Here is a 26030-nt window from a genome sequence, read left to right on the forward strand (position 1 = left end):
ATGATCCAAAGGAGAATGAAGAACTGATGATGTAGAGAGGGGATAAGTGCTGGAATGATTTCCTTGAGAAGATTAAAGAGATTGAGATACAATATAGAGGGACTGGCTTTAGGATCAAGGGTGGTTCAACCTTAGTAACAGGAAAGAAGGCAAAGTATAGGGGTTTACAAATAAGTGGTAGATGAGATAGGCACATATGGAAGTTCTCCAAGTTCTCCACCTACACCGGCCCCCCCACCCCTGCTTTTTTTTTTTTTTTTTTTAACTGATCATGAGGAAACAAACAGATTGAAATTGCGGAATTCTACAAGACAGCTGGCCTGAGTGCTTCAAGAAAGTCAGTGCCAGGAAATATGTGGGGGAACTATTCTAAATTAAAGGAGTTTGAAAAACAGATACCTAAATATCCTTTTTAACTAGATACTCAATCAGAAAATCCTTAGAAGACATGATTGAGGTAGTTAGGAACTTTTAACATGAATTATATATTAGATCATATCAATGTAAAATCCCTTGTGAGTGAGAATAGGATTGTTAAATAAAAGTATGTCTCTGTTCTTAGGGAATAACATGCTGAAGTATTTGAGTGAATATGATGTCTGCAGCTTACATTCAGATGGTTTAGCAGAACATGCATGCACATATATGGGGGAATATATATATATACACACACACATATGTGTGTGTAGAGAGAGAAATAAGAGAAGCGCATAAACGTGTGTGTGCATGTAAGTATGGCAAGTGTTAACAGTTGGTGAATCTTGATAAACGGTGTTAATTTCTGTAGATTTAAAAATTTTTGAAACAAAATGGGGAAATGATGAATTTTGGGTAAGATTTCTTTTCAGAAGTTGTAACTAAGTGGTTAAAAACCACAACCTATCCTATTTTCTCCTTTACTACTCAGTTTTGCGAGTGTAAATGTGTGGTTCTTCTCAAAGTCTCAGTAGTATGTTGGATTTTCAATACAGTGAAAGTTTCTGACATTTCCCTAGATTTGTGAAAATTTATAATGAAGCATGCCAACTGAAAAAAGAGAAAAGAAATTTAGTGAGTAAAGTTAAACTTTAGGGACTTCCTAGCTGACACAGTGGTTAAGAATCCACCTGCCAATGCAGGGGACCCAGGTTCGAGCCCTGCTCTGGGAAGATCCCACATGCCAAGGAGCAACTAAGCCTGTGAGCCACAACTATTGAGCCCATGTGCCACAACTACTGAAGCCCACGTATCTAGAGCCTGTGCTCCATAAGAGAAGCCACTGCACTGAGAAGCCTGTGCACCACAATGAAGAATAGCCCCTGCTTGCTGCAAGTAGAGAAAGCCCGTGTGCAGCAACAAAGACCCAATGCAGCCAATAAACAAATTAAATAAATTAATTAATTAAAAAAATAATAATAAAAAATAAAGTTAAACTTTAGAACTGATTATTGTTTTAAATACTAAAAAGTGTGCCTAAAAAAATCTAAATTCCAAAAATGAAAGATTAGTGAAATAAATTCTAGTACCTCTATATCTACATGTAACCATTTAAAAATTAAGTTGTAGGAAAATATTTAACTTGGGGGAAACGCCAGTTTTATTTTGATGAGTAAATAAAACAAGTTATAAAAGATTATATATGCTGTACAATTTTATAAAAAATGTATGTGAGAAAGAATGATGTGATTTAAGGTGACTTCTGTTTTCTTCTTTGTTCTCTACTTTTCTATAGGGAACATATTGTGATCAGGATAATAATTTAGGCAAATATTTCAAACTAGGGCCTACTGTTCATAAGACAGGACTCTTGATTGTTCTCAGAGCAAGTGCCTCAAATGGATTGAAATATATCCTCTTTGTAAGTCACAGACTTCTTTTGAAAGTCCAGGGATGCGAAGGGAGCCATCATAGCATCGCTTTCTCCAGAGAACTCTTGAGTAGTGAAGCCAGACTTAATGATGAAGAATCTAACCAGGTTTTTCCCAGCAGTTTCAATATAATGAAGTCTGGTAAATACTGTAGCAAATGGGGAATCTCTCCACATTCATGGTCTTCTTTTGTAGGACACTTGACAGTCCAGTCATGTTGTATATATTTGCAGACCCTGAGGAGAGTGTGTAAGTTCTGCTCACAGATAAATGTGTAATTTTGTTCTGTGTCCTTTGCAGACCTAGTAACAGTAGCGCGAGAAAAGGAGATGCACGCCCCAAATGGAAGCCTGAAGCCAAAATGCCCCTTCAGACTCTACATATGACTTCCGAGAATCAAGAAAAAGTGAAAGCTCTCCTCCGAGACCTGCAAGAACAAGATGCGGATGCTGGATCTGAGTAAATTCTTTAATTTGAGTAAATAATTATATTGAGGAAGATGAATTGGCAGTGTGATGGTCCTTTGTGTCTTTGGAATACTGTATCAGTACTGATCCTGTTGTGGCTATGTAACTAGTTGAAAGTGAGCCAAGAGAAATATAAGAATAATTATTCAGCAGTAGCTTTAGAGTGAGTTTGTTTGCAGTATCTGTGAGCAGTAGTACAGATTGCCTTTTCATCTTTATTTTTTCTAGGACAGTGCTAATGTGGATTCAGTAATTGCTTTATTGATAACCTTCCAAATAAAACCTTGTAGTGAACTAGTAGAAGTATTGTTCTAGGAGCAAATACTGAGTTGATCAGATGAAGTCTTATGATTACACTTCTCATGACAATCTGCCTAAGAGAAAGATATTTTTAGTCTTTCGGCTCTTTTGCTGTGTGATTTCAGTTGGAGAGGTTAATTCTTTCTATTTGCCAGAATTAATGAATAGTCAGTCATGAACAGCTCAATTTCCATCCTATCTGCAAATCACTTATCTGTCCTAGGTTTAGGAAAGATGGTTATGCAGCAAAGCAAAAAGATAGCAATGGTTTTTATGAAGGAGAAGAGAGAGAGGTTAGCCAAGGCTTCTGTGGTTAAGAACACAGACTCTGGGTCACACTGCCTTGTTCTTTACTGTATAACCCTTGGCAGTTACTAATCTTCTCTTAAGTTTTATTTGATCATCTGAGAAAAAAAAAGCGGAGATTCCAATAGTATCTGACTGGGTTATTGGGAAGATTTTCAAAGAGATAGTACATAAAAAACATTTAACATAGTACCTGGCAGGTAATAAATGCTGTTCGTGCCAAGATATAAATGAATAGGTCAATAAAAAATTAAATCAGTGACTGCATAGTGGTCAGGATCCTGTGTCCTTTGGTTCCTTGAATTAAATTCTTAGACTCTTACTAAATTTTTCTGTGAAGTAAGTAGAGATTAATATGTGATATATGAAAATGTTACTTTTGCCAGAAGAGGTATTTCTGGGGAGGAAGAAGACGATGAGCTTGATTATGATGATGAGCACTACTGGTCAGCTGGACGAGAAGCTTCCCTTGTTCCCGACACGGATGCTTTGGAGTGCGCTGGCTCAGGCCTGGTGGAGCCTCATCATCCAGAATTCTCAGGCTCAGCGTTTGTAGTGCAGAAACTTTCCAGGTTTGCTTTCATCATTTATGGGAAAATTGAAGGAAACTGAAATTGTGTTAAAAACACAGCTACCTCTTCTTGAATACTTCCGTGGTGTGTGGGTTCCAGCAGTACCTGATATGCCCAGTATCCTCTTTTTTAGGATAGGGAGGTGAAGGAGGAGTTAGTATTATCAGGGACACTTTTTCAAGATACACACCCTGCCTGTGTATAGTTATAACTTCACATGTACGTATTTAAATGAATTTCTCTTCTGTGGTTTGGTATTACTCAGTCATTTTTGTCGTTTCACATATGGCAGGTATGGTTTCAGTGCTGAACGCTGTCAAGCAGCCCTGAGGATTTGCGATGGAGACGTGGGGGCATCCCTGGAGCATCTACTCACCCAGTGTTTTTCAGAGACATTTGGAGAGAGGGTGAAGGTTTCTGAGGCAGTTGCACATATAAGCTTGGATGAGTGTGTGGAACAGCGACAGGAAGAGGCCTTTGCTCTCAAGTCAATCTGTGGTGAAAAATTCATAGAAAGAATTCAGAACAGAGTCTGGACCATTGGATTAGAACTGGAGTATTTGACGAGTAAATTCTGCAAATCCAAGCGAAAGGAAAGTACCAAAAATATACAGGAGACTTCACTTGAAATCTGTAAATTTTACCTCAAAGGAAATTGCAAATTTGGATCAAAGTGCAAATTCAAACATGAAGTGCCCCCAAATCAAATTATTGGAAGAGCAGAAAGGAATGTAGATGATTCTCATCTAAATGCTAATGAAGATGCATCTTTTTTATATGAACTTGAAATTCGATTTTCTAAAGACCACAAATACCCCTACCAAGCTCCCCTTGTGGCATTTTATTCCACCAATGAGAATCTACCTCTGGCTTGTCGTTTACATATTTCTGAATTCCTTTATGGCAAGGCCTTGACGTTTGCAGAAACTTCAGAACCTGTTGTGTATTCTTTGATAACCCTTTTAGAGGAAGAATCAGAAATAGCCAAGTTACTAACAAATACCCATCACAAGTACAGTGTCCCTCCTGTGAACTTTCTGCCAGTATCTTCTGGGACCAGAATAAATAATCCTGTCTGTCGTAAACCAGTGATTCCAAGTAATTCGTTTGTTTCAAATCAAATTCCAGGAGGTATGTAAGGCATTGATCAGGTGTTGTGGAGGGGGGATTTGGAATGATGGGTTAAATCAGAGGTTCTGAGGGCTGGTCTAGGGTCTCCCCTGAACTGAGACCTGACTTTAATTGTAAGGCCTAATTGTGTCACTGTGTTTTAAGCTCCCTAAATTGAAAGTTTGTAGTGATGTATGTATTAATTCTAGTAGTTGAAGGCTAAAAGAACCTTAAACCATCCTTCCAGGAAATCTGTTTCTTTAATCCATTTGGTTTCATATAATTACTTCTGTTACTGTATATAGGATTACTTGCAAATGAGTTTTTAGAGATACTTCTCTTTCTATACCACTATCCATAGCTTCCTGCTTTTAGTACACTAGACCCCCAAAATTCATTAGGGAAGGGCTCCCTTTATGAATCCCTAACTCCTCAAATAGAGAAAAGTTTGTACAAGCCTCTGGCTTTCTGCAGATCCAGGTGTACTGTACAGATTCTTACACCAAAAGAATAACCCCCCTTTCCAAGTTCACCATAGGATTCTTTCTTATTTTTTGCCATCTTTCTTTCAGAGAAACAAGTTTTATATTTCCCAAGAGTTCCTAGGTAAATATCAACAGGTAGAGAACAGTGAAACCACACTGAGATGCAGGTGCTGGACAGATGGCTGGGTTCCCTCACTGGCCCCTTGACTCTCTGCCAACCCGCAGTGAGTTCTAGCACTCAGATGTGTTCCTCAAGAAATGACAAACTGTGTGTCATGGACTTTTTTTAAGATAACAGCTTTATTAAGGTATAATTTGCACATCATAAAATTCAGGCTTTTGAAGTGTACAATGCAATGGTTTTTAGTATATTAACAGAGTTGTGCAACCATGACCACTGTCTAACTCTGGAATGTTTTCATCACCCCAAAAAGAAACTCTGTACCTGTTAGCAAGTCACTTCTCATTTCTCCCTTCCCCCAACCCCTAACAACCATGAGTCTATATTTTGTCTATGGATTTGCCTGTTCTGGACATTTGATGGAAATGGAATCATACAGTAAATATGTGGCTTTTTGCGATTGGCTTCTTTCACTTAGCGTAATGTTTTCAAGGTTCATCCCTGTTGTAGCATGTATCAATACTTCATTCCTTTTATTACTGAATAATATTCCATTATATGGACATGCCACATTTTATTTATTGATTCATCATATGATGGACATTTGGGTTATTTTGTGTCATGGAATTTTAGGAACACTTGCAGATATTTGAAACTTTAATTCCTAAATATGAAGAATCTGCTGGGTTAACAAGGCAGGCCATGATTTTCTCTTCTTTGTTTTTAATTTGGTTTAACCAAAGCCACTTATGCTTGATTAAAGTTTATTTGAAGATGCATTTTAAGTTCTCTAGCAGTAGATGTAGTAGTGTGGAAATGAATGAACTTGTTTTATTCAAGCTTTACCTTTTTCTCCATTTTATGATTTTTTGTTGTTGTTACTTTGTTAGATAGTGACTTTCCCCCTTTGCTAAAGAAAGGGATCCATATCGAAAACGTTTCCTTTTATCCCCTTCAAGTTGAAAAAGAATCAGAGCCTGAGGAAGAGACAGATGAGGATGAAGGTCCTGCACCAGTTATGGTGGAGAATGAAAGCTATGTCAACCTTAAGAAAAAGATTTCCAAAAGATATGACTGGCAGGCAAAATCAGTACATGCTGAAAATGTCAAAATCTGCAAGCAGTTCCGAATAAAACAGGTAGGGTATTCTGAGAGAATGGCTAGCATTGCCTCCCTGATGTACGGATGAAGGGATTAGGAATTAGGAAGCTTTGGCTACCCTCCATAGTTTACTTTCAATTCTCCTTTACTCTGATTGGTCGGAGTTTCTGCATGCCACAGCAAACTTGGATGCATGTCCTAGAGAGTTTTGGAAAATACAAAGGCTGATGAAAATGAACCACATATATACCAGATATTCTGAGAATCATGTGGCTTTGGTACTATGATAGAGATCTGATAAGTGAAAGAAAAAGTAGTACTGTGATTTACATTAGAAATAGCAGTATAGAAGAGGAGAAGGGTAAGGAGGGACTCTTACCCGATTTCAAAGGCTCACAGGATAAATAATTTGCCCAAGGTCACAAAGCTGGTAACTGGCAACACAGAGTTTCAAGCTGATTCTCTCTGTTTTCACAGTCCATGTTATTTTTACCCCATTCAGGGGTGAAAATAATGAAGATTATTTTAAAAGAACGCATAAGTGAAGTGTTAGGGCAGAGTTGGATGTAGGATAAAGACGAGCTGCTTAACCTATTTGGGGATTAGATGCTGAGGGCCCTTCCAGTTCTAAAGTTCTATGATTCTGATTTTTGACAGAGTATAACACTAGTACATACATATTGCAATACTCATAGAATGTTAAATAATAAGATGATAGAAATAAAAAATTACACGTTTAGAGGTGATAACTTACGTGATAAAATTGTATGCAGAAAATGTGTATGTTAATATAAATGTTAGTGTAAGTTTCTTACATTAGTCAAAAATACATCCACAGTTTTAACCCACAGCACAATGTTTATAGCACTGGCCATTAGATGTCAAACTGAGTTACATAGATGTGGTGACTGGCCAAAAAGAATCCTTTAAATGAGGGAGTATTAAAAAAAAATAAAATAAAGATGAGGGCATGTCAGAAGGACTCAGGAATCAACCTGGAAAAGCTCCCAATGGCCAAAATGAAACACTTAGAGCAACAAAATAAATTGGATTATATCCTAAGTATTGGATGTACAGAATTGGATTATAACCCAGGAATAAAAAAAACAAAATTGAATCCACACCAATTTATTTTTATTTATTTATTCTCGACAAATAAAAATTGTATGTATTTAAGATGTTTAAAAAAAAAAAGAACCATTTACTGAGTGCTCTTACTATTAGTGATTTTGGTAAAAATCTGATACTATGTAGAACTATGCCGTTCTGTATGGTAGCCCCTAGCCATATGTAGCTATTTAAAGTTAAATTTATTAAAATTAAATAAAATAAGGAACAGTTTCTCAGAGTTATCTGGGATGCTGTCTCCCGGGCTGCAGTCCTCATTTTGCCCCAAATAAAACTTAACTCATAACTCTCAAAAAAATAAAAAGTGAAAAAAAATGAAAGATTCAGTTCCTTGATAGCACTGATAGTATTTCAAGTGCTCAATAGCCACATGTAGCCAAGTTTCTATATTGGACAACAAAAATATAGAACATTTCCATCAACATTTCCACACTGTTCTATTGAACAGTGCTGGTATAGAGACTCTTAGAGAAAGAGCTGGATAGGTGCTAAGCAAGAGGGGTTATTTCTCTTATAAGATCCTTCAGTTTATTCAGATGTAGGAAAGCCACATGGATTCCACAGCTTATTCTTCCTGATTCTCTGAACAGCCTTCTGACTAAAGTCATCAGCATCCAACCCCCAACAAATCTGCACTTTCCACCTCTAAACAAATTGGTGAAGAAAGAGCAGAAAGGGTAGGTCTAACTAAGGGATTCAACATTTAGAGCTTTGCAAAAGGTGGTTCAAAGTAACCAAACTGATGTCTTATCTTTTATTTTGTTAGGCTTCCAGACAGTTCCAGTCAATTCTGCAAGAAAGACAATCACTCCCTGCTTGGGAAGAAAGAGAAAACATTCTTAAATTGCTGAGCAAGCACCAAGTGCTTGTTATAAGCGGTATGACTGGGTAAGAATGTAATTTATTCGTCATGCAGCTTTCATCTGTAAATATGGTGTGTGCCCTGGTTACCACAACCAGTTCTACTTTGGGAAAAAAAAAAAAAAAAAACAGTAGCTGGTGTTATTTGTGTTTTTTCCTGTCGGATATTAAATAATATTTCACAGAGGCAAATAATGTGGCAACTGTAGCCAACAGAGCCAAATTACAAAAAAAAACTCATAAATTTAGGAATTTATAGATATTGTACACATCTGCCTTGAGACAATTTTAAGGCAAAAGGCCTAGCTGAAGGCTTTTAGCAAGGCCCATTTTAAAATATAAAGGATAGTTCCAGAACATTTAGCTGGAAACTTTTCATCATCTTAAGTTTATTCTGATTTCCTTAAAGCTTTTGTTTAGGAACAACTTAGGGTACATTCTTTTTCCTGTTTCACACTCTCCATGTGTTATTCAAACCTATTTAGCAGGGACAAGTTGCAGGCTTAATTTAATTCTGTATTCAGGGGTCTTCAATTTAATAATTACACTTGTGCCCAGGCCCACAGATATAGTGGTAACTTCGTATCTTCCAGTTTCTTATCTTTTTTTTTATAATTTTATTTATTTATAATTATTTTTTGGGAGGTACACCAAGTTCAATCATCTGTTTTTATACACATATCCCCGTATTCCCTCCCTCCCTCGACTCCCCAACAGTCTTCCAGTTTCTTATCTTTTTAACCTCAGTCCAGTTATAACCAAAGCAATACCACGTCAAGGGGATGTGGTATAAAAGTATTTTTATAATCATAAGATAACACTCTTGTTTCTGTAGGGTTCATATGTAGAGTTCACATTCCTGGAGGCATTTATAGACCTTAACCTAATGTTTATTCAATAGTCCCAGTTTTACAAATAATAGTAAACTATTATTTGATTGCTCTGTTAATGAGTGCAAATTCCTGGGAGTTATCAGCTGTAGGTAATAAGTCAGTAGGTAGGTTTAGAAAATAGATGAAGCTAAACAACTTTTATTCCAATTAGCTTCTTACTTTCCTCCTTGCATATGATTGCTTCTTTAGTTAACTAGCACTTGAAAGCTCTCATTTTAGGACTTATTTGTTTTGCCATACAGATGTGGGAAAACCACACAGATTCCACAGTTTATTCTGGATGATTCTCTGAACGGACCACCTGAGAAGGTAGCTAATATCATCTGTACCCAACCCCGACGAATCTCTGCCATCTCTGTCGCTGAACGCGTTGCTAAAGAAAGAGCAGAAAGAGTGGGTCTGACTGTGGGATATCAGATCCGGTTAGAAAGTGTCAAGGTTTGTATGCTCTTCTCATTTCCTGATGGCAAAAATTTGCCATTTTCACGTATAAAGAGCCCTTGGGGTATGGAGATTCTGGGCAAGTTGGAATATATATTTCAATAGGGCTGAAGTCCTTTTAGAAGTATTTGGGTTGAAACTCTTATTGGGTCGTACTTAATTTCCTCTGTAAAGACCTTCTGTTCGTTATTGGCAGAAGTGATCTAGTAAGTGCTGCTTTTGTTCCTAAACCTGGGACTTAATCCATTTAATCAAACATGGAATGAACAAAATCAGAACTGACTTCATCACTCACTGTCGTTTTTATGTTTTATAATAATTTTTGAATGCTTTCTATGAATCTTAAAATTTTGATGTGAAGTAGAAAAGCTTTCGTTGTTGTTGCCAGCAAGAAACTATGCATTTAGTTTCTTGGTTTATAGTAAATGGAATTACTGGTGTTTTCAGTATTTTTTATCCCTATCTGTTAAAAGTGGCTTTGCCAGGAAAGTGTTTCCTTTTTTCAAAAATTTCGCTAAAGCTTTCTATGCCCTTTTACATGTAAGTCCTCAGCCACCAGACTGTTATACTGCACCACAGGAGTGCTGCTAAGAAGGCTAGAGGGAGACACAGCTCTACATGGAATCACCCATATCATTGTTGATGAAGTTCATGAGAGGACAGAAGAAAGGTAAAACAGATGTTCCAGATGAATACCCACACACGTAAAATGAAGACATGGCTGGAAGAATTTTATTCAGCTTCCAGTTCAGTTCCTTAGAGCTAGTAAGTAATGGTAATTGCCATAGAGAAGGTTTAAGTTAGAAAAGAGGAACTGCTTTCCTGGTCTCCAGGGTCTGTGACGCACAGTATGCTAGGAGAGGACATGTTCATCACTGAAAGAGTCATCCTATTAGATGGACATTGTCTAATAAGAGACACCATGCTGAGCTGGATGCTATGCTCAGCAGGAATATCAGATGTAATGCATGCTTTAGCTGATGGATTGGTCAGTATATGCTTCCTTCTTTGTTCATTTGGTCAGTCCTTCAGTCCTGACATTCATTCATATATTTATTGAGCCTGTATTAAGTGCCAACTGGCCTTTCAGTTGCTGGGGATACTATAGTGAACGGACATATATGGTTCCCCCTCTATCTCTTATGTTCCGGTAGGAAAAACAAGTAATAAACAGGTCAATAAATAAGTAAATAACTACAAACTGCAATAAATACCATAAAGGAATAAACAGGATGCTGTGTTTGGGGGAGAGAGCCATGAGATAGTTAGAGATTATATCTCTGAAGAGATTACATTTAAATTAAAAACAGAAGGATGAAAAGGAATCTCATGAGACATATGAGGGCACGGCCAGCATTTGCAAAGACTCTGCAGTAATAAAGGGCTTCATGAGTCCAGCAACTGGAGGAAGGCCAGTGCAGCTGGTGTGTAGTGAATGAGGGGAGAAGTGACAGCCGGAAGAAGGCAGGAGACTGTGCACCATGACTTTGCACTTACTTTAATGGAATTAGAAGTCATTAAAGGGTTAAGGTATAAAATCAAAATTCTCAATATTTTAAAAGGAAGGGCCAGGTAAATAGATGGCCTTAATCTTAGTTTGTCATGTAGATCATACTCTAAAGCAGTAAAAAAGTAGTGGGAAAAAGAGAGATGATCCTGTGAAAATCACAAGACTTTCCCAAAGAGGACTATGCTATTATAAATATCCTGAGAAGAAGAAAGAAAGTCTAAGTAAAGTTGATGGGCTGACAGAGAAACAGAAAATAGATCATAGCAAAACTAAAAACAAAACAAAACATGAAAAGAGGTCCCAGCTACTGCTGATAAAAAGTTTTTAAGAACTGAACAGGCAGACTTCCCTGGTGGCGCAGTGGTTAGGAATCTGCCTGCCAGTGCGGGGGACACGGGTTCCATCCCTGGTCTGGGAAGATCCCACATGCTTAGGAGCAACTAAGCCCATGCGCCACAACTACTGAGCCTGTGCTCTAGAGCCCTCAAGCCACAGCTACTGAGCCCATGTGCCACAACTACTGAAGCCTATGTGCCTAGAGCCTGTGTTCTGCAACAAGAGAAGCCACCAAAATGAGAAACCTGTACACTGCAATGAAGAGTAGCTCACCGCAAGTGGAAAAAGTGAGCGCACAGCAACAAAAACCCAAGGCAGCCAATTAATTAATTAATTAATTAATAAAAAACTGAACAGGGAAGACATGTAACCAGAAGATTATTTGTTAGAAGAAATAAATACACTAATATAGTAGTAAGTAGGAAATGTAAAGATATTTGAAACTAAAGAAAAAGATTTTTATATAAAAAGAATACATCAGGAAATTCCCTGGCAGTCCAATGGTTAGTACTCAGTGCTTTCACTGCTGGGCCCCAGACTTGATGCCTGGTTAGGGAACTAAGATCTCACAAGCCATGTGGTACAGCCAAAGAATTTTTTTAGATAAAAAAATAAATAAATTTAAGAAATAAAATAGATCAAAATAAAAACATAATTCCTAGAACAAGACAATAATAGTTTAAATAGCTATATAGAAAACACTGAAAATCTTTGAGGGGCAAATAATCTTTTTGTAGAGACTCCAGAAAACAGTGGAGAAAAAAAGAAATAATATCATTTTGCAGCTAAATGTTAAAATGAACATTTGAAAGAAGAATTTTTTTAAACAGAACCACTGGGCAACTTGGAAGAGGGAATCAAATAAAACATTCAACCAAACTAATAATATTTAAATGATTGTATTATAAAAATAAACTTTAAATTTTAGGGGAAATTATATCAAATGTAATTTTGAGCATAAAGAATAGCATTGGGTTTCATAACATTTATACTTCCACAAACTCAAATAAATTGGAGGATAGCACTGGATCTGGTTCCTGACTGCAGTGGTGTTCTCAAAAAGAAATTTTTTTTTTGGCTGTGTTGAGTCTTTGTTGCTGTGCATGGGCTTTCTCTAATTGTGGTGAGTGGGGGTTACTCTTTGGTGTTCAGTGGCTTCTCTTGTGGTGCACGGGCTTCAGTAGTTGTGGCTCACGGGCTCAGTAGTTGTGGCTCTCGGGCTCTAGAGCACAGGCTCAGTAGTTGTGGCGCATGGGCTTAGTTGCTCCATGGCATGTGGGATCTTCCCAGACCAGGGCTCAAACCAGTGCAATGGCAGGCAGATTCTTTTTTTTTTTTTTTTTTTTTCAAAAATTATCTGCACTCTGGCTGTAGAATTTATTTTAATTAACTTTTAGAAAAGACAAATACATCTTTTTTCGACATAATCTCCTTGCTTTTCAGTACAATTTATTCATCTGTCAACAAGCTTTCATATTCCCTCATTAAAAAATATTTTAAGCTGAGCTACGAGCCACGAATACACTGCTGTCTTCACTTCTTCATAAGAAATGAATCTTCGTCCTCGTAGGGCTGCTTTCAGGGGACCAAATGGGTAAAAGTCCAGTGTAGCAAGATTAGGACTCTAGGAAGGATGCTTCAACACCTCAAAACGAAGTTTTTGCAGAGTGTTGACAGTGTGGACAGAAGCGTGTGGATGTGCATTGTCATGCAAGATCACAATGCCCTTGGATAGCAGTCCTCTGCATTTAATCCAAAGTTTAGGCTTCAGCACAAACTTTTTGAAACCTAAGTCTGTCGTGGATTATTTCATAGGCAGAGCCATGGCTGATTTGCAAATGATTTTCCACATAATCCACTGTCACTTGTCTATTCAACAGAATCATTTCATGTGTACGCTCAGTGTTGTCATCAGCCGTGGACATGGACGGCCATCTGGCTCCTTCTTGATGGCTAACACTTGTGCGACCTTCCTTGAACTTCTCTATCCATTCAATCACTGCCTCAATTTCTGTACTTGTGATTGCTCTGTTCATGGTTTCTATTTCTTCCTGGTTCAGTCTTGGAAGATTGTATTTTTCTAAGAATGTATCCATTTCTTCCAGGTTATCCAATTGATTGGCATATAGTTGCTTGTAGTAGTCTCTCATGATGTTTTGTATTTCTGAGGTGTCCGTTGTGACTTCTCCTTTTTCATTTCTAATTCTGTTGATTTGCATCTTCTCCCTTTTTTTCTTGATGAGTCTGGCTAATGGTTTATCAATTTTGTTAATCTTCTCAAAGAACCAGCTTTTAGTTTTATTTATTCCCTTCTGGCCTGCAGAGTTTCTGTAGAAAGGTCAGCTGTTATCCTGATGGGTTTTCCCTTATATGTTGTTTGTTGCTTTTCTCTTGCTGCTTTTAATATTTTTTCTTTGTGTTTAATTGTCGTTAGTTTGATTAATATGTGTCTTGGTGTATTTCTCCTTGGGTTTATTCTGTATGGGACTCTCTGTGCTTCTTGGACTTGGTGAATTATTTCCTTTCCCATGTTGGGGAAGTTTTCCACTAGAACCTCTTCAAATATTTTCTCAGACCCTTTCTTGTTTTCTTCTTCTTCTGGGATGCCTGTAATTCGAATGTTGGTACGCTTCATGTTATCACTGAGGTCTCTGAAGCTGTCTTCTAGTCTTTTTATTTTTTTATCTTTTTCCTGCTCTGTGGCGTTTATTTCTCCCATTCTATCTTCCAACTCACTTATTCGTTCTTCTGCCTCAGTCATTCTGCTGGTTAGAGCATCTAGAGTATTTTTAATTTCAGTTATTTTGTTATCCATTGCTGTTTGTTTTTCTGAGTTCTTATGAACTGTTTCTTGTACTTTCTCTATTTTGTTATCGAGATTTTGTATCATTTTTACTATCATTACTCTAAATTCTTTTTCAGGCATTTTTCCTATTTCCTCCTCATTTATTTGGTCTTGTGGGTTTTTTTCCTGCTCCTTTGCCTGCATGGTGTTTCTTTGTTTCCTCATGGTTGTCCAGGCTTTTGGGGTTGCTTGTCCTGGTGATAGAGGTGTTTATAGAAGACTGTCCAAGCCTCAGACTAATGTCCAAGTATTGGATTAGACGAATATTCAGTCTAGGAAACACATACATGTATAAGACACACAATTATTGAATCCGTTAGGACATAAGGCTCTAGAAAGACCTGACAGAACCCCAGTGTGCTATCAGATATTCAAAGAGAAACCCAGCAGAAATTGACAACTGAAACAGAACAAATCAGAGACAAAAGCAAAAGCAAACAAACAACAAATAACACCCTACACATACAAACATCAATCCAGGGAGATTTTGTAAGCTAGGTTCAAATATAGAAATGAGCTGGAGTACCACCAGAGAGAATGGAGATTCTCAGAATGTAATTAGACAACTGTACTAAGAACTAAGATAAAGACAAAAGCCTAATATTAGTACCAAGGCAGTGCATCATCTGAAGAATAGAGCAAGGAGTCTGAGCAGACCGATAGTGTTGCTTATAAGTATGTTAAGATAAAATACACTTAAAATGGCTAAGAAAGGGGAACAGAAGAGCGTAATGTGGTTGGAAATATGCAAAGAAAAAGAAAGGAATAGAAGTGTATAAAAGAAAGGGATGAAAGGAAAGTATGAAAGATATTTTGTCTGTACTACCAAAAACTTAGCTAGATATAGAAGTATATAAAAAGGCAAAAAAAAAAAAAAAAAAAGAGTAAAAAATATCCTTAAAAAATTATGTTGTAAAACTTGTAGATCCCTTAGGGCTAAGATCGTATTTAATAAATCAAATAAAAAAAAAAAAAAAAGAGAGAGAGAAAGGAAAAAAAAAAAAAAAAAAATCCAGAACTGATCCCCGAATGGACCAGTTCAATAGGTATTGATACTACTATTTCTGTTTCCTTAGCGTCTCAGCTGTAAGTGTCCTTCTCCTTGCCTTGGGTTTTTTTTTTTGCGTTATTCTGTGACCAGCAGAGGTTCCTTTATTGTTCGTCTGTGAGCCTCGGTGTGTGGGGAGGGAGAGGGTGCAATAGTGGCTCCTTCTCCTGGGAGGGAGTGAGCAGTGGCGCACTGTTGCTTCAGTCAGGCTTGGAGGTGCCTGTTGCAGAGGGCGCTGGTGGCTCAGGCGCACACAGAAAGTCTTAGAGTTGGGCCTCTCTCGGGGTTTTTTTTTTTGATGCTGGTTTTTTTTTTTTTTTTTTTCTCTCGGCAGCCTCCCTGCTGCTGGCGTTGCAAGGAGTTTTAATCTAGCCCCGCCCGAGTGCCTGAGGGTGGTTGTTATCCCTGAGCGCCTTAGGTGGCCCGCAGGGCGTCTCTCCACTGCCTGTTGCAGAGGCGCCGAAAGAGAGGGAGAGGCTATGCGCGCGGCTCCTCCCCCCCGCCCGGGAGCCTGCAGCCTCCAGCCGCCATCATGGCCGGGCAGCTCTCAGGGACGGGCACTCCTCTCCGCGGACCTCCTCCCTCCTGTCCTCTACCGGCAACAATGTTTCTCACCCTGAACCAGCTCTCCGTTTCCCACGCTCCCGCTCCTGGACCCTCCGTTCAGCCGCGGATCGATGTCTCGGTCCGGGAACGCTGAGCTGCGCTGCGGACCCTCCGTATGTTTCTCACTCCCTCCCGTCTGCCACAGCTCCGCCGCTTCACCCTCTTTGAGCCCTTGTAGATGCCTCCCTACCGGCTATGTCAGGCTCCCCGCAGCCCTTTCTGGTGTCCGAGGCCGTCTGCTGGTGTTCAGCTGGTTCTCTGTGGGAATGACTGCGTCCTTCCGTGCATTCCCAATGCATCTGTGGAGAGGGATGCACTCCACGTCTCTCTACTTCGCCGCCATCTTTTTTCCTCCTCGGCAGGCAGATTCTTAACCACTGCACCACCTGTGAAGTCCCTGAAAAGAGATTTTTATAAAACCTAATGACCTGTAGAATATCAACAGTTAAAAACTCAAAACATTTTCACATCCAAATAAAGATAAATTATACACTAGAGAAGGGAGATTTGAGCATTTACAAATACCAGCCTTTGAGAGTGGAGTGTACAAATCATAAAAAGTAGGGGAATATTTGCTAGCTCTGACTTTAAAAGGCAGAAAATAGGAGTAAAATCTAGGAACCAAGATCAGTTGAAAAATAAATAAGATAAAAGGTTGAATATAGAAAAATTATAGTTACATTTGTTTAAAGTTTTTAATACATTTTCTGATCATAGAGATAACATTATCCTAACACATTTAGGGAATATTAAAGAAATGTCAAGAAGAAGAATTTCTGTCCCTTATAGAATTGCTAATTACATATTAACAGTTGGGTCTGTTTTGTTCTGGGAGTATATTGGGAGTTAGGAGAGAGATGTATCTCCACAAACACTATTGGGATTACACAGTGTTATGTACAGCTTTTTTTTTTTTTTTTTTTTAATTTTTATTTATTTATTTATTATTTTTTGGGGGGTACACCAAGTTATGTACGGCTTTTGATCTAATATTTAATATGATAGCATGAACTGTCTTTGAAATTATTACTAATAATTGCATGAAGAAATTCTAACATGTGGATGTACTGTAAATTCCTTAACCATTTACCTGTTGTTGTATTATTTTCCTTTTCCCTAAAAAAGAAACAGAATAGTCATAAATGTAATTGTTAGCTCATTAAAGAAAACTTAGTACAAGAATATACTCTCATTAAAAATTTTAGAATATAGGTAAAATGAAAGTCCCCTGAAATGCTCCCAAAGCATTCCCAGTCCCTTCCCCGGAGATAACTACAGTAGTCTATTGGTGATATATCCTTCTGTACATTGACATATGTGTTTGCTTTGTCAGAAATAGGTACTTTTATTCCTGACCTTTTTTTCTTATGCAGATTATATATTCATTTAGTAAATAAACAGCCATTTATTGAACACCTACTATATCCCAGGCAGTGGTCTAGATACTGAAGTAGTATATTGTAGAACAAAATAACCAAAATCCCTGAGAGAGCCCAACAATAACCAAGATAAGGCAGTAAAATATAAAGTATGTTTGTTAAGTGCTAAGAAGAGAAAGGGTAATACGGAATGCAAGGGAGGGGAGCATTTGAAATTCTAAACATGGTGGTCAGGGAAGGCGTAGCTGAAAAGGTATATTTTGAGTAAAGACTCGAAGGAAGTGAGTGAGCTACCTCTGTGAATGTCTGGGAGAAGCCCTTTCTAGGCACATTAATAACATGTGCAAGGGACCTGAGGTCCATGTCTCAAGGATAGCAAGGAGAACAGTGTGGCAGGAGCCAGGTGAATAAGGGGGAGAGAGATAGGAAATGAGTAGTGGGGGTACAGATCATGTCACATAAGACCTCATTAGTGGGAACTTTGATAAGAAGTCATTGAAGGATTTTGAGCAGAAGAGTGGCACAATCAGATTTACATTTGAACAGAATTGTTGGTCTACCACATTGAGAGTAGATTTCAGCGGGGCAGGGGCTGAAACAGGGAGACCAGTTAGGATGTTACTGTTCTACGGTACATATTATTCTACAACTTGGGTTTTTTTCACTAACAATATATCTTAGAGATGTTTTCATGTCTGTATCTAGAGTTCTACTTTATTCCTTTTATCTGCCTCATGTTATTCCTTAGAATGGATGATAGTGTCATAATTAACCATTTCTTGATTGATAGACATTTCGGTAGTTTCCACTGATTTACAAAGAGTGCTGTAATGAAAATCGTTGTATGTGCCTCTTTACGTACATATAGATATCAAGAAATGGAATTATCAAATCCAATGATAAATCCTGTTGGTATTTTGATTGGTACTACACTGAATTTAGTTTATTTGGTGGGACATTGATATCTTTATAACATTAAGTCTTTACCTCTAGGAACATGACACATCTTTCTATGAGTGTTATAAATTTTTTTCACATAGGTCTTACACTTACTTGAAATATGTCAGTTATTAATTTTCATGTATTAAATTTGTTTGATCCTCAGGTGTTTCTTTTATTTCCTCTAGTGACTTCTTACTGCTAGTTTTGAAAGACATTGCATTGCAGAGACCAACTCTTCAAGTTATCCTGATGAGTGCAACTTTAAATGCTGAGCTCTTTTCAGAATATTTTAATTCCTGCCCAGTTATCACTATACCAGGTGATTAAAATGCATCATTAAATATGTATTGTCCTAATAAGCAAATATAATTATTTTAAAGTTCATTTGAGATACAAATGAGTATTTATATCTCTTTCTAGAGAAGTGATTAGTTTATAACAGTCATAACCATATAATGAAGTTAATAAAGAGGTAATGTTATATTCATCTGCTGGGAGATTTTAATTTATATGTGCTTAAAAAAAAAGTCTAGGTTATTAGGATTTCTAGGATTCTGTTGTGTTTAACATGAAAGTATGAGTTTATAATGGTAATCTATCAGTAGAAGAAAGTTGTATCTGTGTATAGCATATTTGTTCATTGCTGGATTCTGCTAAATTTCTGGATATTGGTCCACTCTAGGAGTAAGTGAAATTGGATAGTCTGTGTCTTCTTTTGGTGCTTTCAGTCTCATTGTGGGATTAATTTATCACCTTGGGCTTTGGTTTATCATTTTTCAGTTGATTGCTAAAGGAGCAATGTGGAAACACTGACTGATGCGTAGTGGTACTATTTGTTTTAGTTATAGAGGATATCAACAGTAGATTTAAAGATGAAGTTATATGTTTGGTCTGGAATACAATTGTTGACTGTTTAAAGGTCCCCTGAAGGGAAGGAGGGAGTGATGAAAAGGTATAACAGATTTTTTTAAAAAGAGGTTAAAAAAGAAGTCTTATTAGCAAATAATTGTCTCTCCAACTATACACTTCTGTTTTATTTACTAACTGGAATCTACTCCTTCCAATTTTTATCATCAAAAGCTTTTTTTGGATACTTTTAAGATCACAGAATAAATAGTACTTTATTGTGCCAGCTTTTGTTTTAAGAGAATTTTACATATACAGTTTCAAGATAGTTGAACAAGTATTCTGAGACTTTTCTGTTTTACTTTCTTGTCTTTCTAGGTCGTACATTTCCTGTTGATCAATTTTTTCTGGAAGATGCAATTGCTGTGACAAGGTAAGAAAGATATTAATTAAGATTTGGCAAAAGTCCTTGAAAACAAGCACTTTTTTTGTTGTTGTTGTAATTCCAGGCCTTTACCTGGCTGACACACTGGAGGCCAGCTCTGGAGGGCTGGGCAAGGTGGCCAGAGGGCAGAAGAGGTGGGGCAGCCCCGCCTGCCTGCCCTGCACCCCGGTCAGCACCCTGTGTGTGTGCCCTCATCGGGATAGATGTGTTAATTTTTCTTTTCAGAGTTTTTAATTTGAGCATTTTGTTTTCCCCTTTCAGTGAAAGGGTAAATTTTGAAAACAAAATTTATTATATAAATTATTTTAATTCACAGGCAATATTATATATTAAGAGTACTGACTCAGGAACCCCTAAAGTAAACTAAGGACTTTGGGTGATAATGATGTATGGATGTCAGTTCATCATTTTTAACAAATGTGCCACTAGGTTATGCATGGGGGAGGTGGCAGGGGGTATGTGGGAAATCTCTGTACCTTCTGCTCAGTATTGTGTGAACCTAAAACTCTCTAAAAAGTAGAGTCTGTTTTAAAAAATGATGGGGAATTCCCTGGTGGTCCAGTGGTTGGGACTTAGAGCTTTCACTGCAGTGGCCTGGGTTCATTCCCTGGTCGGGGAACTAAGATCTTCACAAGCCACATGGTGTGGCCAAAAAAATAAAATTAAAATAAATAGAAATTAAAAATGGTGGACCAAATCTATGGAGAATTTAACATGGAAACTAATTCCACAGACAGACTGCTAGTATTTAAATCCCTCTACTTACTAACTGTAACATTGGTGAGTAACGTAACCTCTCTATGACTTAGTTTCATCATATGTAAAATGAGCATATCAGTAGTAGCCTCTTCACAGAGTTATGAGGATTAATTAATTAATACTTAGAGTTAATACTTGCAAAGTGCTTAGAACTGTGCCTGGCACATGCCAAACGCTTTATATGTGTCAGCTACTATTATCATTACTGTTCTACTTTCAAGGAGTTTGCAATACGTATGAATGTTAAGATGTCTGTGTAAGTTTAGTACCGGGTGGAAGACGGTAATGTCTGTTGGATACTGACAGATATCTCCCCTTTGAAAGCTCTGCTTCCTCTTCCTACTCTTTGACCGTGAGGATTCCTCAGGATTTTATCCTTGCACTGCTTCTTCTCACTGTTAAACTCTTGCTTGGCTCTCTCCGACTCACATGATTTCAGCTGTCACCCCTGTGCCAAGAACTCCCAGATCAGTATCTTCATTCCTGGCCTCTGAGCTCCACAATGAAAACAAGTTTGATGTCTGACACCTTAAACTCAACCGAGAATCTTTTTCCTTCTCTCTGTTCCTTCCATTCCTAATAAGCCCCCTCCTAATTCTATATTTATTTAATGATACAGTATTCTTAAGCTAAAAACCCCAAAAGAATGGCTCGCAAACTTTAGTGTGCAGTAAGTATACTTAGGGAGCTTATTAAAATTGTTGTTTTGTGGGCCCTATCCCACTTCCACTGAATGTGAATCTCTGGGAAAATCATCCTTCAGCTAGTTTCCCTGTCTTTTTTCTCTCACTTTTCCAAACTCACTGCCTCCAGGATTATCTTAAAACAGAGCCAAAAGCATTCCAGTGTGTTCCCTGCCAGCAGTAGGGCACAGCCGACAGAATCCTGGACTGGTGGGAGAATAGCAAGTGAATTGGGCAGAAGCGGGGCAACATTCTGCTGAATGAGCACATGAAACAGGCGCACGTTGTCATTCCTCACCAATAGACCCACACCCACACCCACACATTCCTTTGTCTTCGTTCCTCAGGTACGTGTTACAGGATGGGAGCCCATATGCGCGCTCCATGAAACAGATGTCAAAGGAGAAGCTCAAGGCGAGGCGTAGCAGAACCGCCTTTGAGGAGGTGGAGGAGGACCTGCGCCTCTCCCTGCACCTCCAGGATCAGGATTCTGTGAAAGACGCAGTGCCAGACCAGCAGTTAGATTTTAAGCAGCTCCTGGCCCGCTATAAAGGTAATGTGCTTCCTGGGGGAATACTACAATTATGCAAAAGACAGCTAGTTTTTCCCCCATGATTCAGAAGAAGAAAAATGTGGCTCTTGTTTCATAGTTACCTTGTCTTTAATTCATCAGAACAACCTTAAACTTAGAAAAATAACAGTTCCAATGCATATTAGATTAACATTGTTACTATATTTACCACTGGGGTTTTTTCTGATTCTAAAAGAAGTGTGTTCGTTATAGAAAAATTGGGAGGTAGTAAAATATAAATTATATCCTTGAGTATTTATAACTTTGTATTTTGATATGATTTCAAATTCAGAATTACAATTTGCAAGACTGAGTGAACTACCATGTATCCTTTACCCTGATTTACCAATTAACATTTTGCTTTATTTGCTTTATTATTTGCTCTGGGTGCATGTATGTGTATATTTTTCCTGATTCTTTTGAGGGTAAATTGCAGATATAATGCTCCTTAACCCCTAATATTTCAGTATGGATTTCCTAAGAACAAGGACATCTTCTTACATAACAGTAGGACATGGGAATTTCCTGGCGATCCAGTGGTTAGGACTCAGCACTTTCACTGCTGGGGCCCAGGTTCAATCCTTGGTCAGGGAACCAAGATCCCATAAGCTACACAGTGCGGGAAAAAAAAAAGGACATGATCAAAATGAAAACATTTAACACTGATACAATACTACTGTTTAATCCACAGTCCATATTCTAATTTTGTCAGTTATTTCAGTAGTGTCCTTTATTGCTATTTTTTAAGTGGTACAGGATCCATCCCAGGATTACATATTGCATTTAGTCATCATGTGTCTTTAGTTTCTTTTGATCTAGAAAAATTTGGCAGCCTTTACTTTTCTTTTATGATTTACATTTTTAAAGAGTTTGTGCCAATTATTTTGTAGAATGTCCCTCCATTTGGCTTTGTCTGGTGTTGCCCCATGATTAATTTTAGGTTATTCATTTTTGGTCAGAAAACTGCAGAAGCAATGTTGAGTCCTTCCCAGTGCATCATATCAGGAGGCACATGATGTGGGTTTGTCCCATCATTGGCAGTGTTAACTTTGATCACCTGGTTAGGATGATGCCTATATTTCTCCTCTGTGTAGTTACTATTTATTCCCTTTGTAGTTAATAAGTCAGCTATGGAGAGAGATTGGAGACTATTTAAATATCCTATGATATCCTCAAAATTTCACCCACTAGTTTTAGCATTATTCAGTGGGCCTTGAAAATTATATCCTTTTTTAGGGACCACCCTGTGCTGAGTTGAGCATTTTTATGTATGTTGTTAGGTGCTCCCTCCTCCCATGCCAGACCCCACCCAGCTTTATTCCTAGATAGCCTTCCATATGTTCAGCTGGGCTGAACCCATATAAGTCCTAAGGTTACTACTTTTGCTTTCTTCCTAAAGCCTAGACAGACCTCAGCTGCCTTTCCTGTTCTTTTCTCCCTGGACTGCCACCCCAACTCCTCTTGGTCCTTCCAAAAAAAAAAAAGAAAGTGTTTACCTTTCAAGGAGTAAGAGCTTCCAACCCATGTTACTGCTTCTCTAGCAGAAAATGGAAGTGAGTTTTCCTTTTTCTCCTTCCACCAAAGACTCAGTCCTGCATGGGAAATGGTAGTCAAAGGAACTAGGGCCTTAGCCATTTGTTCTGCTGTTTATTAGGAAGTTTATGCATAGCTCCCAAACATTTCACTTAATCTTCCCAACATCCTGAGAAGTAAGATTAAGAACACAGACCTGTATCTTACAGACCTGAGTTCAAACTCCCCAGGCTCTCATAAAACCAGTTATATGAAAGTTCCTCATCCTCTCTATTCCTCAGTTTCCTTATCTATAAAATGCAGTTATTTAGAAGATTAAATAAGACAGTACAAATCCACAGCATAGTGCCCAGCTAGTAAGTGCAGATTTGTTTTTGTTTCTCATGTGTGTGTTTTGTTTTTTCTTTTTTGCCTCACTGAGTGGCTTGTGCGATCTTAGCTCCCCGACCAGGGATTGAACCTGTGCCCCCTACAGTGGAAGTGTGGAGTCTTAACCACTGGACTGCCAGGGAATTTCCTACAGATTTGTGATTCTAATTAAAATGTCTGACTCAAATGTTTGTGTTCTTTCTGTACATCATACCAGCTGACAGTTCTCATTTTCTTTTTCTATTAAATTAGTTAACAGGAAAATCTCTTTGGTTTCTCTTTTGAAATTACAGAGTTTTCTTTAAGAATTATGACTGGATCTAAGTCACAGTCTTTCTAATGTCAAGCACAGAGATACCAAAGTTCAGAAAGTACCTCTGAGAACTCTTTTCTAAGGATTTGAGGTCAGGAAAGCTGGCTCTGCCACTAGCTTCTGTATGATACTGGGCCGATCGCTTAGCTTCTCCGAGTCTCCCTTTCGCTGTGAAACAGAGACTTAATCTAGTTGATCTCAGTGCTTTTTCACCTTTCAGAAAGTTAAATGATGTTCCCTAGCTCGATTTTTAAAAACTTTTTCTACTTAAAAAATAATAATAATCAGTCTTCTAAAATATATAATTGATTAGTAAAACCTGCCGAACTATTAAAAAAAAATTTTTTTTTACAATTTTCGTTTCCCTTTCTTTCAATTAGTTGATTTCTTTCTCCTTTTTGAAAAGTCCAGCTATTTGGAATCTTGGCAAATAAGAATGATTCCTACTCTGCCTTCTACACCAATCACACCTTTGCTTGTGTAGCCTATTTCTTCCTTTCTTTCATTTTTTTACCAACATAGGCTTCACTCTGTCAGAACAACATTGTTTAGAAACAGCTTTTGCCTCTCTTCAAGCTTTTCAACAAAGTGTAGGAAGCTTCCCTTCCTTGATACCAACTACAGTTATTTTGCCCCAGTTAGACTCTATTTCAGGTGATGGGTCATTAGAAAGGCCTAAAAAGAAAGGGCTGCTGTCTTTGGAGGGTTAGTCTCCCCAAGCATATGCTGTTTGTTTTTAAAAGAGCTGAGGCTTATAGTACAACACGAGGAACTATATCTTTTACCTGGCCTCAGATGAATTAGAAGGAGATTGAAGATCCTTGACCTGAGGGTCTGTGGGTAGACTTCAGGGGTGTTGGTGAAGCCACTAAAATTACATGTATTTTTCAGGAAAGATTCATAACTTTTATGATTTTCTCAAAGGAACCTAAAGGGTAAAAGTCCCTGTTGTAAAGATGCTGCTGAAATCTGTGGTCTCTGTGCATTGATTTTCACAGTTACGGTTACCTGGACTGTTGTCTGATCTGACTCACAAGTTGAATCTGAATATTTGACTTTGACTCTTGTTTCTAGAACTTAAACTGTCAGTACATGTGTGATAGATAAAAGGGGAAGGAAGGAGGAAAGTTAAAAGTTGCCTTTCTGGGCCTTTCCAGCAGGGACAGGAGCCTGTTCTTTGGGTCATTGTTCAAGCAAAAAGTGCTTCTAGTGAGCATGTATTTTCTGAGAGACTGAAAGAAAAAAGTTCATTTCAGTACATTAAATGTGAACATCTGTGTAATTAAATCAAATCAAGACATTCACCTAGTTCCCAGGCATATTTCCTTCCATAAGGTATAACTATCCTTCTGGTTTTTACCTTTCTTTCAGGGATTAGCAAATCAGTCATCAAAACAATGTCCATCATGGATTTTGAAAAGGTCAACCTTGAATTAATCGAGGCCTTGTTAGAGTGGATTGTGGATGGAAAGCACTCCTACCCTCCAGGTAACTGCTGCCTGTCTTCATTTAAGTGTGGGACAGCAAAGGGCAGGAAGTCTACTTCCTGAGATGGTGGGGATTGTGGGGACAGCCTCTCTTCCTGGAGGCCTCGCCCCAATTCCTTACCTTTTCACCCCCAGTTGTGTGTAAAGTTGCTTATTAGATTTTTCAGGAGGAAATTTTACCTTTTACCTTTTGAGGAAGTTTTAACTATTACCCACTGAGCAAAAAGATGTTAACAATACAAAGTCCAAAAGGAAGAAGACTGAAAAGAAGGCCTGGGTGTCCACATACCAGCACTCAGTCGCTAGCTAAATGGGAGTCTAGTAATGAGTGTTTGAATTGTGTGAAGACTCTGCACCTGGAGGCCACAGGGCAGTGGGGTTAAGACAACAGCCTTTGGAGAGTCTCATAAACTTTCCTGTTCTGCTACTCCAAGCTCTGTAACCTTGGATAATAAAGTCCTTTTCTGTGCCTCAAGGCTCATTGTTTGTAAAATGAAGACAATAATAAATCCTCTATTTTGAGGATTAAAAGAAACCATATATAAAGTGCTTAGCACAGTGCCTGGCATATAGTTAATGCCCAGTAGCTACTACCCCTCACCATATTATATTTATGCTAGTACATTTAGCATCATTATTCTTACCGCTGTTACTGCTCCTTCTCCTACTGTTACAACACAGAGCCATCCTTACTTTCCCCTTGCTTACTGTCTTCCCAGTGGCCTT

At 38.1% G+C, this 26030-nt stretch overlaps 1 protein-coding gene across 12 annotated transcripts in view; it reads left to right on the forward strand.

Annotated features, from left to right (window-relative positions):
* The window catches only part of DHX57 (DExH-box helicase 57), a 58067-nt gene that overhangs the window by 11541 nt on the left and 20496 nt on the right, over positions 1-26030 (forward strand). For 11 of the 12 annotated variants that reach the window (XM_057741151.1, XM_057741154.1, XM_057741156.1 and 8 more), the window contains 11 exons: positions 2148-2306; positions 3307-3492; positions 3785-4623; positions 6168-6346; positions 8204-8325; positions 9434-9629; positions 10178-10302; positions 18484-18617; positions 19523-19577; positions 21379-21584; positions 25189-25305. In XM_057741151.1, coding sequence (XP_057597134.1) covers positions 2148-2306; positions 3307-3492; positions 3785-4623; positions 6168-6346; positions 8204-8325; positions 9434-9629; positions 10178-10302; positions 18484-18617; positions 19523-19577; positions 21379-21584; positions 25189-25305 — 2318 coding nt within the window. Of the gene's footprint in view, positions 1-708; positions 729-2147; positions 2307-3306; positions 3493-3784; positions 4624-6167; positions 6347-8203; positions 8326-9433; positions 9630-10177; positions 10303-18483; positions 18618-19522; positions 19578-21378; positions 21585-25188; positions 25306-26030 lie in introns of those variants that run through there. The other variant, XM_057741157.1, reaches the window with a different exon arrangement.

This window comes from Hippopotamus amphibius, chromosome 7 (assembly GCF_030028045.1).
Source record: "Hippopotamus amphibius kiboko isolate mHipAmp2 chromosome 7, mHipAmp2.hap2, whole genome shotgun sequence".
NCBI classification, from domain to species: Eukaryota; Metazoa; Chordata; class Mammalia; order Artiodactyla; family Hippopotamidae; genus Hippopotamus; species Hippopotamus amphibius.